The 20011-nt window shown below is 35.7% G+C and overlaps 1 protein-coding gene across 1 annotated transcript; it reads right to left on the reverse strand.

Moving 5' to 3' along the window:
* Nucleotides 1-2470: 2470 nt before the first annotated feature.
* Nucleotides 2471-8765, reverse strand: LOC121981217. The gene is made up of 3 exons (XM_042533630.1): nucleotides 8518-8765; nucleotides 4828-4975; nucleotides 2471-4734 (listed from the first exon to the last, which is right to left on the reverse strand). The coding sequence occupies exon 3, from the start codon at nucleotides 4706-4708 to the stop codon at nucleotides 2735-2737; it is 1974 nt and encodes a 657-aa protein (XP_042389564.1). The 5' UTR covers nucleotides 4709-4734; nucleotides 4828-4975; nucleotides 8518-8765; the 3' UTR covers nucleotides 2471-2734.
* Between the last annotated feature and the right edge of the window lie 11246 nt (nucleotides 8766-20011).

Raw genomic sequence — 20011 nt, forward strand, 5'->3', positions numbered from 1 at the left:
GACCTTTTGTCCATTCTTTTAATAAGAGTAGTACTTTTGTAAATTTTAAATTACTACTAGTAGTTTGTTGTATTTCAGAAATATTAATTTGTGTTCCATATTTTACATAATATTGATTATAAATATCATATAAATAAATTCTAACATTATATATAATATTAAGGGAAGAAGAATCTTTAATTGAAATTAAAGCGTCATAATATAAAGTTAACATTTTTTTTAAAACTTCTAATTTAAAATCTAAGATCTAAAGCAAATACAATTAAATAAATTTTAGAAATTAAATAAAAATATTTTTCTATTTAGTTTTCATAGCTAAGATGGAAGAAGATAAAGATTCATTATTAATATGTTTATTTAAAACTAATACTATATTAGAAAAATTTTCTAAAACTAATTGAGCAGTGGGATAATAAACACCAGAAAATTGTTCGGTTGCATCATTAAATATTTTTAAATTTTTACAAATACTACTACAAATATTTCATTATTGTGAAAATAAATATATATTAGTATTAGTGTTTTGTACAAAAAATGAACATAATAATTCTTTATATTGAAATGAATCTTGTAATAATTGATATGTTGAATTCCAACGTGTTGGTACATCACGTGGAAATTTTTTAAGTCTCATTCCATTAATTTTTCAAAACCTACCTCATTGTTTCATTATAGACGGATGAGACCATAAATAAGAAATTACAATTCTAATTGGTTTAATATAACTTTCTAAAATTTTTAAACCATCTTGAACACATAAATTTAAAACATGGAAAATAAACCTCCAATAATAGGTTGACAAACAAATTTTTGATCATCTATACAAGCGGTATTGGAACTAGCATTATCTAATGATATTGAAAATATTTTATGAGTTAAACCATATTCTTCTAAAATTAAACATAATAATTGTGCGATATTATGAGCATTATGTGATTCATCAAAAACTCTATAAGCTAAAAATCTTTTTTGGAGGTTCCAAGAGTTATCGATCCAATGGCAAGTTACACCCATATACGAATGTGTTTGCCAATGATCACTCCAAATATCGGAACATAAAGAAACTTTATTATCTAATTTACTAAATTCATCAATTAAATTATTTTTTTCTTTGTTTTACTAATTTTTTAATTGTACGAGTAAATGTAGTCTTAAGAACACGTTTAGCACATGGATTAAGATATTATTTACAAAAATCTTCAAATGTGCATTTAGATCAAAACTAAAAGAAAGATGTTATACGGAAACAAATTTAGCTAATGATTCTCTTAATTTATTATCCAAATATAAAAATAAACCGGAATCGGTACTACAGCTAGTTGAAGAAAATATTGATAATTGTGTTTGAGAACGGTCGAGTCCATATTCCGTCAGGTGCTTCGTTTCTACATGTCGTTTCAACGACCCATAGCCGCCGCCGCCTTGGAATTTGTAGGAAACATTGCAGTGCTTATATTTTGCACGCATTTCTCTCGATGGAAGAGTGACATTCTCAAAATGTTTAGTGAAAATAGAAGAATTTAGAGGAGGAAGTTCCCGAACCTTAGAAGTAATTGCATCGGTACTTCCTTATGTTTCGAGTGTCGGATTCGGAAGATGCTTGATCTCATCATCGGTGGATTGAATGTTAGGGTCCTCCTCCCGCGGATTCATTATTTGCTTTCCCTTCCGAGCTCGAGATGATGTACCTCCGCAGCCTCCTTCAATTGTAATTGAAAATTGGAAACGAAAGCGTGTAGAGTCTAGAGATTAGATAATACGAAAATGAGATTAAGAGTAGAGAAAATGTGTGTGAAAAATAATGAAATGATCTCTCTATTTATAGAGTTTTGATAGTAATGGACACTAAATCATAGTCATTGATCAAAAAACGATCAAATGATCATAACCGTTGAAAAAAAATACCCCAAAAAACCTTCCCAACGACTATGAACCGTCGGTTAACCGACGGTTCCAACGACTATGAACCACCGGTTCAAGTCGTTTGAGAAAAAAAAATATATTTATCGGCTGAACCGAGGATTCAACCCGCCGGTTAACCGGTGGTTTGTCGGTTTTACAGCGAATGAACCGGAACCGGCCCGACAACTTGCCGGGCCGGTTCCGGTTCGACCCGGCGAACCGGGTCAACGGGCAGGTTGCCCGTTGACCCGGTTACGGGCCCCGGCCAGGTCCGGGCCAGACCCCACCTGGGGTCGGGTCTAACAGTAGGACAACAAAACTTAGGGCCGTTTATTTCGACAGTAAAAGGAGAGAACCAATTTTTCCAACCTATTCCTTTAATTTTTTTTCAGTGATTTATCAGTATTATTCTCTGTTTTAAGTTGCAACATATCTCATTGTTCAGGTAATAACGAATTCAAATCGAATGAAATGTTCCACCACAACGGGTATGGATATCTTAAAGTAAAGTCCAAGGCTTGAATTTATGCCGTTTTTGCAAAGTCAAAAGGAAACAAGAAAACTATGATTTCATCAACACCACAAGAACCCTGAAATCTAATTCTGAAGCCACAGAATCAGTCTGCAAAGGTAACATAAAATTTACAATAGAGCCTTATAATTTCACAACAATAGCATGTCGATCATTGCTCGACGACAACTGACATAGTTTACCAATCCATATTCCCTACTTTTGTTGCAAAGGATTGTTCATAAGTCGATCGCAATTTAAAAAAAAACACAAACAAAACGAGACAGAAGATACAGCAAACTCAAAAAGTAGGGGAGCTTATCACAAGCAGGTTGCATTTGGGGTGCGCGAAGTTTGTTGGTCCGGAGTAACTGCAGTTCCTCGATCACTAATGTTATTGCCAAACTCTGAACTGATTTTGAGCATCGCTACTAAACTTGCTCCGCGCACTCTGCCTTCCGGAAAAGAAATTTCATGCTTGTATTCAGATGTTAGATAATGTCCTGTTTTCTTTGGATCAAAATTGGTGCACCCTACAGAATCATCGTCATTGTTCTCGAGCTTCATTGTCTCTGGTTTTCTAGGTGTCGGGCATGGGATAGTAATTCGCCCGAGCATAACACCGCCATGAACACAATGGTCCTGTACCAGGGCACTGTGAGCGGTACAGAGACCAACTTTACCTCTGGCAAGCTTATCACAGCGTGGCTCACCAACACCAAAGCTCGATCCAGGATGACCCCATGAACATCGTCTACCTCCTCCATGAGCTTTACAAAAGTCAGTGCTTCCTTGAGCACTTTTATCGCATCCTTTAAAATGGCAGCGTTTTCCACCACCATGACCAACACAGAAACTAGTCCGCCCTCTGGCACTTCTAGGACACCCAGAGATAGCACACCTCTTTCCACCACCATGAGCTACACAGAATGGAGTGCCACCGTGCACGCTCTTTGGGCACACACCGCCACCCTGATACGAACAGCGCTTACCGCCACCATGTCCCTTACAAAAGGAAGTGCTCCCCTCAGCGCCTTTCGAACATTCTGGAAATATACACCTCTTTCCACCACCATGTGCCTTACAGAATAGTGTGCTACCTTGAGCGCCTTTTGTACAATCCTTGGCGTGGCATCGCCGTCCACCACCATGGGCAATGCAGAGGCCTGAGGAACCTTCTGCACTCTTTGTGCAACTCTCCCACTGGCACCTTTTGCCACCGCCATGCCTGATACATAAACCAGATTTTCCCCTTGCAGCACGAGTACAACTTGGATTGTTGCATCGGCGACCACCACCATGAGCAATGCAGTAATCTGTGCGACCTTCAGCACTTCTTGTGCAACCAAGATGTTGACATCGACGACCGCCTCCATGTGCTTTGCAATACATTGTCTTGCCCTCTGCTCCCTTTTGGCAGCCAAGTCGCTGGCATCTCTGCCCCCCACCATGAGCTATGCACAAACCAGAAGCACCTCTTGCGCCTTTGGTACACCCCTCGAACTGACAGAAATTTATTCTATTTTTGCGTTTTTGTAAATTTGAAGCCCCTGAAGAACAGGTAACTGGTTTGTTCAATGCCTGCATCGTGGTTGATTTCCCGTTCAGAACAATTGAAGTTGAATCGGCTTGAGGACACTCTTTCTCTGCAGAAGAAAAACTGATAGATGTTTCTAAGTTGGCTGCACAAGGTTGAAGACGCACCCCAAATATCCGGAAATGGGCAGCCGACCCTTCCTCATTCCCAGACAGAACCACTGGTTTTGCAAATGCAGAGTTGTTCAAGCTATTTGATTTTAGGTCTGAGATTGAGCTGGCACTGGATAAAGCAGATGCAGAAGATCCAATTGATAGACTTAATTGCAAGTCAAGCGGGTGCCCAGTATGATAAGCCTTCAGATCATTAACTGATGATTTAGCAGGAGTCAAGCGGTTCCTGTTCCTACTTCCAAGATGAAGCTGCATATCCAGTTCTAGGTTCATGGAGGATTCTTCATCAGTTTCCTGGACCAAAGACGTGGTGGAAACAGATGTCGAGCTCATCTTGCTGACGTACGAGGAACTTGATGATTGGCCTGGCAAGGGATATTCTGAATTTTTAATTTCACTAAATTCCTTAAACTCCCATGTTGTCCTTTCCATGTTGGGAGTTGAATCATGCAGATCTGAAAGGGGATCAAGTCGTGTTTTGGCATCAGTGCTGCATTGGCCTCCTAATTGCATTGACCTCCTGAAACCAAATGAGGGGAGGTTCGTTGTAAAATCTGCAGAAAGCATGCTCTTGTTTGCCACCATTATTGTGAAAGAATCCCTTTATCAGCCTAACTCGATGAAAAAAGGACCAGTCAGCCTGTCTTCTAGGACTCCAAGTTAATAAAACATTACCAAGAAATACTTGAATGAAGGACTGCAACCTCCACTGACAAAACCAGATGTATCACGACGGTCCATTATGTAATACTCAGTGCCAAAGTAAGGTGATCAATAAGCACTCAAGTCAAACAAACAGGCACGAAGCTTCAGCCAACAATGCCATCAATGGCAGTTAAGCAACAGGAAAGCCTGTAATAGGAACAACACATTTTTTAGGAAAGCTGGGACCATACATATAAAAGCCAGTAAAAGTATAGGTGTGGAGGTCTAACACTGATACAGGAGAGGAAAATAGAGTGAAATATTAGAAAGCAAAACTACTGTCTTATCATCATTTCCAAAATTTGAAAATATTTAATCTCAATAGCACAAAGAATTCATTGAAATCTAGATGAGCAAAAAAGTAATATATTCTTCAGTTACAAGGTATTTCCGCTCCAATTTTCTAAAATCCGGCATGTGTTGTAAAATAGTATACACTCTACAGAAAGGATCTCAATTCTTCCTTGTTACTAAAAGTTATAAATGAATGAAAATTATCAAAGTCATTCTTGACCCAAGCATTGTGTTATTCAGACCCCTCTTTTAAGTTTCAATTACATGATTTTCCATTGAAAGCCAATAAAATTAAGTCTATTTCATTATTTGAGGTATAAAAATCTACCAAAAGTTAAACGACATTAAAAAAAAAAAAAAGAATCCTGGACAGCTGGATTATACCAATAACAACGTAATACATATATTATTGAACTAACAAAGAAGTCCATGTTTAAAAAACTACTACAACAGGAAATGTTTCATGTTGTACTAGCACTGATCTCCGACAAGTTAATTGTAATCAGTTGTACTTGAGATTTGAGTACATGAAGCACAAACCGCACTTATTGAGGACACTACCATAGCAATATGTGAAGAAATACATCCTAAAAATGGAAAACTAAAATTTTAAATCCTATATGCAGATTAAGATGAGTCAAGCCAATAAAAATGGTCTACAATAAATGCATAGCCTGAAAAGGAAACAAAAAGTGTAACTAATAAGTGTTCAATTGAAAGTCTCAAACTCTTCCTGGGGGTTCAAAACAAAGAGAACCCTGTCAAATGACTTGGCAGCAACAAGCATTGTCATATAAAGTTCAAAAAAAACCCGCCAAAAGATGGGACAATTAGTACTAGATACGCCAAAACCCTTAAGTTCAAGAAATCATTCCCTAACTTCTCTAGAGAAAAATGTGGTGTAAACTAAAATTCCTTGTGGTAGGTACAAGCACGATCAATCTCAAGGCTCAAGTGGTTAATAATTTTGTCCCGTGATTTATGAATAACATATGGAAGAGTAAGCTTTACTTTTGTATGTACTTTTTCTCAAGGGTGTTCGAGAACTGAAGATTAGTTCCAAAATCATATAACAACTATAGAGGTCAAATTTGGAACTAATCACTGAGGATATGTGATTCATAAATAGCATTGGTACAATAGTATTCTTTGGCTTTAATTTTAGTATACTTTTTTCTTTAAAAATCCAAAGTAATATTAGTTCCAAAATCATGTATCATATTTATCAATCAAAATTAGAGTTCGTCACAAGACAAGTTAAAGCAATGGAAATAAAAAACATAAATATCTTTGGATTTGTATAAATAAAAAAGCATCATGTTTTATAAAGTCAAAACTGAACCAGATTACATTCAAAATCATTGTTTGCCTCCAAAAAATGTTGGACATGAAAAAGGCTAGAAATTAGTTGATAACTTCAAACTGCCATTTTTTTAAAAAAAAAATCCTGAAGAAAGATAACTAACTGGATGATAGTCCCATTCCATTACAGTAATAATAGTTGATGTATGAAATCTGCACAGTGGATGTAATCAGAAACAAAATTCCCGAGGAATGAAAGCTTTTCATCATCAGTACAATAATAGCGTTTTATGGTTTTATGATCCACATCAGTACAATAACAGCATTTGTGGTTTTATGGTCCTCGAAATTATACAGTAAGTTTTTCATCATTTTCGTGATCATTCAGTTGCACAGAAGTCACTCATCTTGCCAAACAAAGAATTCTTCAGCTTTTGAAAGTACGTCAGTATGGAAAATTACCTTGTTAGGGACTTGGGGTAAAAAGAAAATAGCTTTCTTAGAAATTGTACATCATATTAGGCAACATCACTTGAAAGAGGCTTTCTGACAAATGCGCATGATTAATTGCGCAGTTCGTAACATGGAAAACATAAGAAACTATTCTTATTAAAAACAAGGAAGCTATGTTGCGTAACCATGATCCTAGAAATGCATTTACATATAGTATCCCAAAGTTGCCACCTAGATACTTCCGTTAGCTGATAACCATGACAGAGAAAACAGTGTGCATAAGACTGTTCTACAGCTTCTTTCTCTATATCGGTTCTATATATGTAGGATATCCTAAAGAACCAATAAATATTTTGCATAATCGCAAATCTTCCAAGATTACAAGTCAAATTTGGATAGTTATATAATAATTAATAGCATGTTACAGGAAAAAAATCAACAGAATAGTTAAGGTGCATGAACATGAAATCAAGTAAGCTAGATCCAAGGGATAAAGACTATCATACATAGCATAAAGAATTAGTGGTCAAAGTGGAGAGAAGTTTCTAGACTACTGTGTTATTGTCGTGTCCCCTTAAGCTGAAAGAAAATTTAATAAGATTGAGATATAGATCAACCTCCTACATGGATTTAAGTGTTAGGCTGTTAGGAGATATTTCGTAATAAAGCAGAAAGATTTACATATTTAACAACAAAAATTCCAGTGAAGACGCGCAAACCAACAAAACACGGCAGCACAAAACTATGTCTATGTAAACTTTAGATCACCGTCTGAAAAGAAGAAATAACACTAGAACAGGCTAGAAGATTTAAGGAAGACACCTGAACCAACTAAGAGTGGAAGACTATATAAACGTCAAAATAAGATGATGAAAATTAAAAGGAAAAGACAGGCAACAAGCAACGATGATACACATAAGAGATCAGAGCACACATCTAAATTAAGAGATCAGAGCACTGATCAGGTATGAATATAATACACATCTAATCTAAGAGATCAGAGCACGAAAGAGATTAGTTTCTCTAGTAAAGATTAATCCAGGGATCCTGAGAAAGGCTGCCAAGTGCTCTTGAGTGCCACTGTGATTTTCGGAATTATTCCCGTGAAATCTAATTTCGGTAAATTCGTTGTTGTTTAACTTGACGCTCAACAAGACAAACAAATCAGTAAAATAATTGTATCTGTTTATGGATTAAAAGAAAAACTTGTCCCCAGCAAGCACATAAGGAGAAACGAACCAAGGTGGAATAATAGTCCAGTCAAACTAAAATTTCCAGATTTGAAGCAATCGATATGTCTTCAACAGCGTATATAAGGTCACTAGGGCGAGGAAACAGCCAAATCAACTTGCCGCTACAAAATTCTCGAAGAAAAAAATCCCCCTTTTCCATTCAGTGACTTATCCGGGCTATAAATTCACAGAAATCAGAAGCTAAAAAAAAACATACGCAATATAATTCATCATGTGTCATGAGCAAGACTAAAAGAGGATTCTTCAACGAAAAGTAAACTAAATCAGAACGAAACCAGATCAACGAAGAAAGGAACGAGTTCAAAATCGAAACTTTTTTCCGATGAACGGAGGGAAATAAATAACAATCTAAATCGTTCAAAAACTCTGGCTGGAGGTATAAGATACCTGAGTATGAGAAGATTCGCTCTGCTCCTCTTCGATGAAAGCAGAGTAGACGAAGAACGGCAATCGGCGGTTCTCAAACTCCCAACACGATAAATCGAGCAGACCGAGATCTTGGAGCAGCCGCGGATGAAGAACTAGGGTTTAGTTACCTTTTTGTTTTTGGATTCTTTTGAGACGCGGAGAGCGGAAACACGCGGGGAGAAGAACGAACTCAACGCTTTCTAAGCCGAGTCACAATCCAGAAAGAGAAGTAGAGAACGGAAGCTTTAATCAATTTTATAAATATTAAAACCAAGAAAGATGAATTTTTCATGTCGACCCTCGGAATTTGATAAATGATCTTTAAGTGAACAGCTTTTGTCTCTTTCTCTTTAACTCTTTTCTAAATTATTTTCTAAAATTTTAAAAATTACCAAATGTAAATTGTTTTATATTATAATTATTATCATTTTAAAATAGTGTAACGTACATATAAATTAACAATGTTAGTGATTAAATGTGAAAATAAAGGTACGAAAACTTTTAGGATGTCTTGATAGTTTTATGATTTAAATATAAATTTAAACGGGCAATAATTAGAAGGACATCTTTCTTTTTTAAAAAAATTATATTAAAATATTATACTATTATATTTTTCATCTCAAAATATTTTTATTTAATATATTAATTACTAACTGATGCAATAAACTGATTCAATTTATTAATGCTATACATATATATATACATATAGTCTTTTATATATATATATATATATATACAAATTATGTCTCATATTTTTAATCTGGTTGTTTTATTGTTTTAATATTTCAATTATTGTTTCTAGGTGTAACTCTTGTTGTCTTATATGTTCTTGAATTGTTAAGAGAGAGTTTTTGCTATCTTTTAATTCTTGACCATGATTATATATCAGGGGTAATTGTTGTTTAGGCATAAAAGGTCCTTAAACGTAATCTTTAGACTCTGATACCAATATTTTTACTTTTTTTTTTTTAATAGTAATTGTGAACAGTAATTTTAAATAATACTGTTGAACAGTAATTTTAAACAGTGATTGTGAACATCAATTTTAAACAGTAATGTTGAAAAGTAATTGTGAGCAGTAAATTTAAACAGTACTTCTGAAAGCCTTATTATAATGTAGACAGTTCATTTGAACAGTGATTTTATTGTCTTAGTTTTGTGTTATTCTTCCTCCCAGTGAGCCTCACCTGTAGAGAACAACAAAACTTGTAACCCCGACTTGTCTATTGGTATTTTGGATTTTTTCCCGTTAACCTGAGATAGTCAGCACTGGTTTTACGCAAAAATTCTCATACAGTTACTGTTCACCTATGGGTACTTAGATAAGGACTGAGGAAGGAAAAATAACATAAACAGAGAATATAAACCACTGATTTTTTTTTTATTTTATATCCAAACTAGTACATAAAGATTTCTACTATAAGCATATATAAACAAACAGTTTATACAGGGCGCTGAATTATTTACAGATAGAGACTGCTTATAAACTTAGGAGAAAAATAAACACACATACTTACAGAAATAAAAGCTAGAGGTTACAACACACTTGAAAACTAGCACACTTGGAAACTTGCTTTCAGAGAGCGAGGGGCGCAGTCTGACGAGCCAGGGTTAGTTAGGGCTTTTTATAGGAGAGAGCAGAGAAGAGAGAGGGGGTTGGTTCCTTCGGGGAGAAGGAACCTTTCATCCGCGCTTTCAGGGAGAGGTTGAGGGGACCCGTCCATGAGAACAGAGAGAGAGAGCAGCTGTAAAGTGAGAGTCTGACTAGGCCACCCAGAGTGGTGGCTGCCAAAGTAATGGAGAGAAGCTGTAAAGTGGAGAGTAGTGGACTGAAAAGAGTGGGTGGTCAGTGGAGAAGGACAATAGAGGAGCTGTAAAGGAGGGTAGTGGGCTGAAAAAGAGGGGTTTGTCAGTGGAGAAGGACAATAGGGTAGGTTAGGTCCCTATGGTTCCATCATGTTGGTGAGATTATGTTCGCTGACAGAATCCAATGAAGGAGTAGAATTTGTGCCTTGGGCTTCTTGAAAGTGGGCTGGAGGTCTAGATTGGGTTGCCTGACTTGTTATGGAAGTATCTACATGTTGCTCTTGGGATGCGTATTGTTGTGATCTGGCTAAGGAGGCTCTATAAGCTCTGGAGGTCAGAGCATAACTTGTCAGCCTTTTAGTGGCCCATCGGTCAGCCTTCTTTTGATAATGTTGTAGTAAAGTTGAATGTTGTGTCGTAAATGAAAATGGAAGGAAGCGGGTGCTCATATCTCTTGGCCAGTAGATCTTTTCTGTATATGTTTCTCCTGCTAGAAGATACTCATTTGGATCTTTGAATTTATCCCAGGACCACTTAGCCCCTTGGACCGAAGCTCACCAATGTTTCAATTGGTCTGGTAATGGTGAGAAAGCTTCCCAATCGATATCAAAATCAGAAGTATAATCATCAAATTCTGGTTGCCGACCATTGAGGTCATCAATATCTATTTTGATAAGGTGTCTACCAGACTCAATTTTTAGACCTACCCATTATGGGGGTGAACTTTCAAACGTGCAGATAACAAATGTTTCTTCCTCTTCTAGGGCAATAGCTATGATTTGTCCAAGTTTCTTTGGAAAGTCCTAGAGAGAGTCAGGGTCATGTACCCATAGTTTGTAAAGCAAACCATAGTCCGTTAAAAGGAATGGAGTAATGACTCTTCCTTTAATTGTTGGTGGTTCATATGTGTCTATGTCTATATGTACCTTTCAGAAAGCATATAGGAGATGACATTGACATCCATATTTTTCTGAAGTTTCACAGGCTTTGGTTCTTTTGTTGCATTTCAATTTGGGGTTGTTTTCTCCTTCATATATGATTGTCATCCCCTTTGGGACTTGTTCTTGATATAATATTTTTAAGGCTTCACATAGTTCCGTAAAGGTTTGGAAAGTAGAGTCTTCTGTAAGACGCCTTATGTATATGGAGATCTCATCTGAAATAGTGGTGGGTAGACCCAGCAGAACTGCTTCCGAATTTATTTGTCTGGAGATAGCAGCTGCAGCAGTTCTTAATTGTCCTAATGTTAAATAATTTGGCCTATGAACCTTAGGCCGTGCAGTATTTGAAAAGGTTGTAATAGCCTGTGCATATATTTTTTTCAGGTTTTTCATGGGCTTTTTCTGCCTGATCTATTTCCATAGATGATTTGCCCCCTGTTTTTAGTAAAGTACTGATAAAGAAATTGGGTCCAGTGACTGTTCTGGCATAATCAAAAGCATCTTCTAGTGAGTAGAAACCTCGAAATGAGGGAGTTGCACATCCTTGAATAGCAATTGTAACTTCTTCTCGGTCATAATATACTCCTGCTTGGGAACCTGAGTAAACTACATAACAAGAGAACTTTTTCCCAACTGGTTTTTGTATTGTTGTTTGGAAGTAATTAGCCACAACATTGATTATGGCTATCTTGTATTTTGTTCCTCCAGGGATGGTGGGAATGTTCCATATGTTGTCTAAAAGACATGTTTGTATGTGGTCTAATTTTTCTCTGGCTGGAAAATGAAATTGTTCTTCATAACGGATAAATTGTTGAAGTTCTTGATTCCCGAATCTCATAGTTTTCATTGTAAAAGTGTTGACTTTCTTTTGTGTATCCATGTCTGCAAGACTAATGTCAAAGTTTTAGTGTAATAATCGAGTTAATGTATCTGTCAAAGAATTGTTACTCCTCTTTATGTGTTCTCATTGGATGGTTAATCTCTTGTTAATAATAGTGTCTGTAAATTTTAACCATATTTTTGTACTAAGGCATTTTCGAAGGCCTTTGGTTTGTTGGCTATATTTTACAATAGCTTCACAATCTGTTCTGACTGTGATTTCTCTTTTGCTGCAAATAAAAAGTCTGAAAGCATCAAGGCAATAAATTACAGCTAAAATTTCATAGTCTAAAGAAGTCAGTTGACCCTTTTCTTTGTATTGGCCTGAAGCATACCTGCATAGTGCTTCTGTATTCTTAGGATCATATTTGTTGGATTTTCTATAAAGAGCGTCTCCCCATCCTGTTTCACAACCATCTGTTTCTATAATCAGATAGTCTGTATAAAGAGGTAGTGTTAATTCAGACAAGTTTTTTATCATATTTTTTATCTGTCTAACCAGGTCTATATCTTGTTGGTTAAAATATTTTTGTCCTCTTTGTGATGTTTTATTGTACAAAGGTCCACTGATTTTTCCAATATCTTTTAGATATTGCCTAGCATAGTTTAAAAGACCTAAAAATGATCTAAGTTTTTGCATCTTCCATTTTATCAGGAAAATTTTGGATTTTAGTAGTAATATGTGGTTGCAGTGTTATTTTCCCTTGTCCAATTTCGGCTCCTAGGAATTCAATGTGATTTACAGCTAGCTTCATTTTACTTCTAGAAATAATTAATCCATGGGTTTCAAATAGGTTAAAAAGAATATGTAAATGTGCATAATGTTCTTCTTTTGTTTTAGAACAAAAACTAATACATCGTCTATATATACACATGTACAATTGGATAGGTTTCTAAATATATTATCCATTTTTCTTTGGAATATTTGTGGTGCTACTTTTAAACCAAAAGACATTACTAGCCATTCAAAATGTCCTTCTGGACAGGAGAAAGCTATCCATTCTACTGAGTCTGGATGCATTTTTACTTGCCAAAACCCAGATTTCATGTCAAACTTAGAATACCACTTTGAGTCTTGTATTTTATTTAGTAGTTGCTCTTTGTCTGGGATTTTATATCCATCCTCTTGGCAGTTATCATTAAGCCTTTTATTGAAAACCATTCAGGATTGCCCTCTTTTTTGTTCAGATCATTTGTTTACTATGAAAGGCAGGGCTTCTATGTCTAGAAGTAGAACGTTGGATAACCCCAAGTTTTAATAATTGTTGAATGTGATTTTTACATTTTCGGCTTCCCAATTTGTATATTGCAATTCTTGTGCTTTTATAGTTAAGTCTGGGTTTATTATTGATAAGTGGCAATATATTTTATCTCTATCCCAATATTTAGTGGGGTTGTCTCCTATGATTTCTAGCTTTTCTAATCTAGAAATTATATCGTCTAGATTTTCTTGTTTTGAAATAAACTGGATTAATGTTTTTTGTGCTAAAAAGTCTTTTGGTATTTCTAGAGAATTAAAAAGGTCCTCATCTAATAAGTTATCAAAAATGTTATCCTCTTGAAATTATTGGAAAGTTAAGTTATAAATGGGTTGTTGGTGTATTAGGCAGGAGCCTTTATACGTATTTTGGTTTTTGCAATTACAAATTGTTTGACTATGTGTTTTGGGAGGTACTACTTTAGGTGGAGGTAGTGCTGATGAGGCAGGGATATTTTGAGGAGTACCTCCATATTTTTGTACTGATGCTAAATAGTCAGAGACAACAGGGGATACAATAGGGGTAGAGAGAAAAAGAGCATAATTCTTAGTCAACAGGAGAGCACGGTCGGGTTGGACAAGAAAATTGAGTCCTAGTATTAAGTGAATATCTGAGTGTAGTAATGGTTTTATCCAGAGTTTATATAGTGATAGGGGTGGACTAAAAGTGTCATAGTTATTATAAAAACGGAGGTGTATATTTTTAACAAACTTCGTACTGGTTAGGGTTTGACCATCAAACTGAGTGCTTATCATTGGATGAGTAGTAGTCTTGATGAAGGAAGAGGGCAGAACTGCTAGAAGGGTTTTTTCATCAATCGTGGAGTTAGTAGCTCCACTATCTAGAAAGGCATGAAGTGTAAATTCATGACCATGAATATTGACCAAATAGCGGACACGAATGTCCATTGTACGGCCGATATTACAAACACTGGGTGTTTTAATAAATACCATGTCTAAGTTTTGTTGAGATTCAGTGACTATTATTTCTTTACCTTTGTCTACTTGATGTATCTTATGTGGCTGGTCTTTTGGCCTGATTAAATTTATTTCATCTTCTAGGTTGTTAAGTCTAGTTTCTAAGGCTGCAATTCTTGTCTCAAGAAGTAGATTTCTCGGGGGTCCTGAACTTATAAATGTTAGTATAGAAATACCAAAATTTTGCTCTAGGCAAATTGTACAACATTGTTGTTTACACAAAGTATACCTTCCTCTTTTGTCTATAGAAGGATAATAACCACAGAGAAAACAAGGTACATTAATGGTTCCTGATTTTAAAGTCCATTGATGTGGGGAGTCAGAATATGTATCTAAAGCAAGTGATAATATCTGTCTGAGCATCATATCAAATGGCTGATATATCTCATCCCATTGTTCTTCTAAGTCATTTAAATCCTCTTGTAATGTATCTATAGTGAAATTACATCTTGGTGGTTGTAAGAAAGAGTTTATTAAGGTATAGTCTGAGGGTGATGAGATTTCTTCTATGTCGTCAATTGAGACTATTGAGTATATTGAAGATGTGTCTGAAACATCTGGTTGGATTTCTACTAAATCCATGTTTGTACTATTTATTAACTGTGCCTCTCTTGTGTAAAGGTTTTTCTTTGTAGGACATGCTGAAGAAAGATGTCCTGATTCGTGATAAGCGAAACATGTGATGGGGTTTGCATATGGTTTCTTAGGTTTATATTTTCTTACTTGTTTGTCTTTATTTAGGTAGGGTTTCCGTTCATTACTTTTTATGACAAAATATGTTTTCTTTGATTTTCCTTTATGTCGCGTTTGTATATTAGGTTTATGAGGTTGTTTTCCTTTTCTTTTATTTTGTTTATGCTGATTAGCTCCATATTGTTGTGGAGTATAAATTTGACTACAAAAACCGTAATGTTGGTTTTTAAGTTATTTTGTATTTGTATGTAAGTACATTTTTCTTTCAGTACTGCTATAATGTATTGTATTCTTATTCCTATATTATCATATTGTGGAGGTATTTTCATATCTACCCATGCTTTATGGATTTCTTTTCCTAAATCTCCTGGTAATTTACTAAACAATCTTTCTCCTAATTCAGGATTACAATAATCCCCTGAGATTGCTGTTAGGGCCAAAAAATCATTACAAAATTGTTTGATCCAATTCCAACTTAGAAGCTGTAATTGATCTAAGTCTCTCATTGCTTCTCTTTGTCTTAGGTCTAAGCCTGTATTAGCATCTTTGCTGTTAACAGGCGATGTATAATATAACAAAAATTTAGTATATTATTTCCTTGGGCTGCTATTCTAGCAATGTCTTCTGGAAATTTTTGTTTATATGATTCCCATGCAGCTCTTGCTACATCTCCTAAATAATTTTCTCCTATTCGCATCATAGCTTTACATGATTCAATGTCAAGTTCATGTTTTACTTGATAGTCCCTTTGGACTGAAACAATCTATTGTTCTAGATATGTGTCATACATTTGGGGATATATATATATATATATATATATATATATATATATAGAGAGAGAGAATTGTTATGCTACGAACCCTATTTTACGGATTACTGCGGACTAAAGTCCACGTCATTTTTTTATTTTAATGAAAGCTTTTTCTCTTTCGATTTTCCTTCGTTCTCGCCACCGCGCCTCCTGGCGCTAGCCACCCTCGCGCCTCCTTGCGCCCCGCCGTCGATCGGCCTGCCCATCGCTGGCGGCCTCCGGCCACCTGGACCCACCCACTCTATAGGCCAGGGGGTGAACCTGTCGGGGATCGCGGCATAGATTCCAGCTGCTGCCGCCTGCCCACCGCTGAGTTGAGAGTCGCCTGCCCATCGTCGAGCTGAGAGGAATTCTCGGCGGCGAGGGGATATAGTCGCGCCGGATTCCGGCCACGACCGCGCCGAAATTCAGCCGCGATCTCACCGGAATCTGGCACGATAGAAATCATGTCGAAGCTTGATCACAGCCGGAATCAGGCCGATCGCGGCTGGAATCCGACGCGATCGCGACTGGAATCCGACGCGATCGCGGCCGGAATCCGGTCGCTGCTAAACCCGTGCCGGTTCGCAGCCAGATTTCAACCGGAATCCGGCCAAATCTAGCCGCGATCTGGCCACCACGAAAGCGACCGCAATCGCGGCTAGATTTCGGCCGGGATTCCGGTTGTCGATGGGTGGTCGGCTGGTGGCCGGCAGGTGGGCTGCCGGAGGCGAGGAGTCGGGGTGACCGGTGGGTGGCGGTCGACCGGCCAGAGGCGAGGAGGCAAGGCTGGCACGCACAGATGAGAGAGGAGAACGCGTTGAGAGAGGAGAATGCGTCGAGGATGGTAAAAAAATAATAAAAAAAACCAAATTACGTGGGTTGCATATGTGGGTCGCGGACAAGTACGCATGTGCATGTCCATATTTTAACAACATCGTGTATATATATATATATATAAATTTATTTATATAGAATAATATTTAAGGATGCCCTTTTACTTGTTTACCTAATTAAGATAAGTAAATTGTTTTCCCACCCCTCTCGTAACACCTCCCCCCTCTCTCTCTCCCCTCTTTTAAATGAGTTTTTTACCTCTTTTTTTAAAATAACAAATTGTTTTATTATAACTCCTTAACTTTATTTTTTTTATTTTATTTACTTTTTTCTTTAGTTTTAAATTTTTAATCAATTTTTTTGGTTTTTCATCATTTTTTTATTTTCCATAATTTTTATTTTGATATATAGTTTTTAGACTTTTAAAATTTTTACAACTAATAATTCCTAAAATCTACTATTAAAAAATAAAAAGATTACAAGAGATCGAATCCTCTGTCCCCAATATCACCTATTCCTGTATTCCATTGGTCGCCTCAGGCCATCGCCAGCGCCCTCCGATCGTCGTTTTGATCAAAACTATATCATAGGGGAAAGGCAAACGCAGGGAGTCACCACCAGTGCAATCGACGTCGAAATCTGACCGGATGTAAACAGATTTTCCTCCCCCGTCAATCTGAGTCCCTATTCAAATTCAGCTAGATTCCAGCGCCGATCGCGCCGGTGGCGACCCCCCTGTGTTCACCTTCCCCCTAGGATATAGTCATGATTGGGGCAACAACCGAAGGGCGTCGATGGTGGGCTGGAGGCGAAGAATGAGACACGGGAACAGAAAAAATTAAGGACAGAGGATCCGACTCTAATTGTTTCTCCCTACTTTACAGTACCTCTCATTTCTAATGACCTTTATACCTTTTTTTTTTTAAATTTTTTATTAAACAATTTTATTTATGATTTTTCATTAAATTTTTATATATATAATTTTTATTTTTATTTTAGATTTAATCAATTTTGTTTTTATTTTGATTTAATTTTAAATTGTATATTATTTTGTATTAATTTCATATATATAATCAACTATTAAAAAAATACAAACGTATAATAAAAATATTAAAAAAATAATCTTTTGTTTGTTTTGATTTTTTTTAACGCTGATTGCTAAAATCATAAAATTGATAAAAAAGTATAAGAGTAAATTTTAAGATGGGATCGGAGAGAGAAAAATATTAAGGAGGTGAAAAAAACAGGTCTCTTAAGATAAGCGGGCACGTGCATCTAAGGAAAAACTATATTTCATCTCCTAATCATTGGATGGTTCGATTTTATGGAAATGACCTAGGAAGGATTCATGAGAGAAACAAAATCAGCTTTGACTATTATAAATTTAGAAAGATAATTATAAATTTTTCCAAAAGACTTTTAAAGTGACATGAGAAAATCAATAAACACAGGGGCAAATTGAAATGCTCCAATAAAAATATGCAGGCACTTTGGGCTGAGACTTGAGGGCACGCGCACGCAACAGGGAGATGTTTCCCGGAAACCTACGGTAGCGGGGCCCACTCGCGTGGGAAAAGGCAGGCGGAGGATGCGGCGGCACCGCGGAACGTCACGGAGGGTTTGCCGCCGCTTAGGCACGTGGCGGTCCGGGTCGGGTAGGTCGCGAATTTACCTTTTCGGTATTTTACCGAACCGCAAGAAACTCTCAGTATAATAGTTCTTACCTGTTCTTCGTAACTAATTTTTAAAGGGACGAATTCGGATAGCATCGAAACAAAAATATTATCTCTGAATTCAAACTCAATCTGAAAATTAAAATCTGAATCTAAATAATGCGATCAATCAAAATAACTAGTCCGACTAAAAAATTTTTTTTCATCATTTTTCTATAATTATTATTTTTTATTTTTAATATTATATATATATATATATACGCACACGAGGACATGATAAACTTACACAATTACATTGATTCTGAAATTGATGTATATATCTACATTATTCAAAAATTTAAAAAGTTAATATTTTTAAAATCAGAAGGAATTGATGGTGTTAATTTGTAAGTATTATTATTATTCTAGGTCTTATAATAAATTTATAACTTACAAGTTTAAAAATTTACTCCTTTTAATTTATGTTGTTGAATTCAGGTTTGATGACATAAACACGTTAAAGAGATTTACATGATTTGAAGTGATTCAAAATTATCTAGATCTATCAATTATTTTTATCAACAAAATTAATTGATAAACCCATGCCATTCTAAAATCAAAAGTTTGATATTTTTTTTTTTTGAACAAGAATAGTTATAAAAAATTCATTAATAATGTTAATCAGTGAAAATCATTATCTTAGACATTATAATGAATTTGTAATAAATTTTATCAAACCTTTACAAAATTTAAATTTCATTGGTCTTAATGATACCTTAAGAAGACTTGCAAGAATTTAAAATTCTCTAGATCTCTTCATACCCTCACATCTAAATTTAACAATATAAATTTAACAATATAAATTTAAAGTAATAATTTTTTTCAGAGGGGTGAAAGGCTGGAGAGGGATATATCGGGGATGTGATATACGTTTTTAATAATTATGAAAGTTGGATACTTGAAAGGTTAATATAAAAACAAACTTTCTTATGCGGTTCAGCAAAGTGCACTGGTCTTTTTGGATACATTTATAAAGAGGGACGTTTGTTTAGGATTTTTTAAACCAAGGGGTTCTCTTAACTTTCCCCCCTATTTTGACTGATACAATACATTTAATAGCGTAATTCTAAAAAACAATTTATCAAACAACAAATTCTATCAAACAATTTTTTTTTTATTTTAAATAGAAAAACAAAAGCATTACAGTAAGCACTAAACTGCTAATGCGCCAGAGAATGTGCGCGTCATAATCAGAATTCCCTCAATGTTCAATGTGAGAAGACTCAGAACAGATGCAAAGAATCAGTGCTTTGCACTAAGACATCAAGTAAAATAGCATCCAAACAAAGAGTTGATAAACAATGATAAACCTACTTCAGTTAAACGATGTGAAATTATGATAAACATACATAATAAACGAAAAAGAGGAAGACCAAAAAAGACTTGATTAGCAACAATAAAATAAGATAAAATTTATTTAAATATAGATGATGATATAATAGGAGATAGAATTCAATGGTGTAAAAGGATTCATACAGCCGACTCCACGTAGTAGGAAAATGCTTAGTTGTTGTTGTATTAAATTATATTAAAATGAACCTAAATGATATATGTATTCCATTTTGTGCTTCAGATACTC

This window comes from Zingiber officinale, chromosome 5A (genome assembly GCF_018446385.1).
Source record: "Zingiber officinale cultivar Zhangliang chromosome 5A, Zo_v1.1, whole genome shotgun sequence".
Lineage (NCBI taxonomy): Eukaryota > Viridiplantae > Streptophyta > Magnoliopsida > Zingiberales > Zingiberaceae > Zingiber > Zingiber officinale.

Excerpts from the sequence above, each read along its gene's own strand:
- LOC121981217 (XM_042533630.1), bottom strand. The coding sequence starts at position 4,708 with ATGGTGGCAAACAAGAGCATGCTTTCTGCAGATTTTACAACGAACCTC.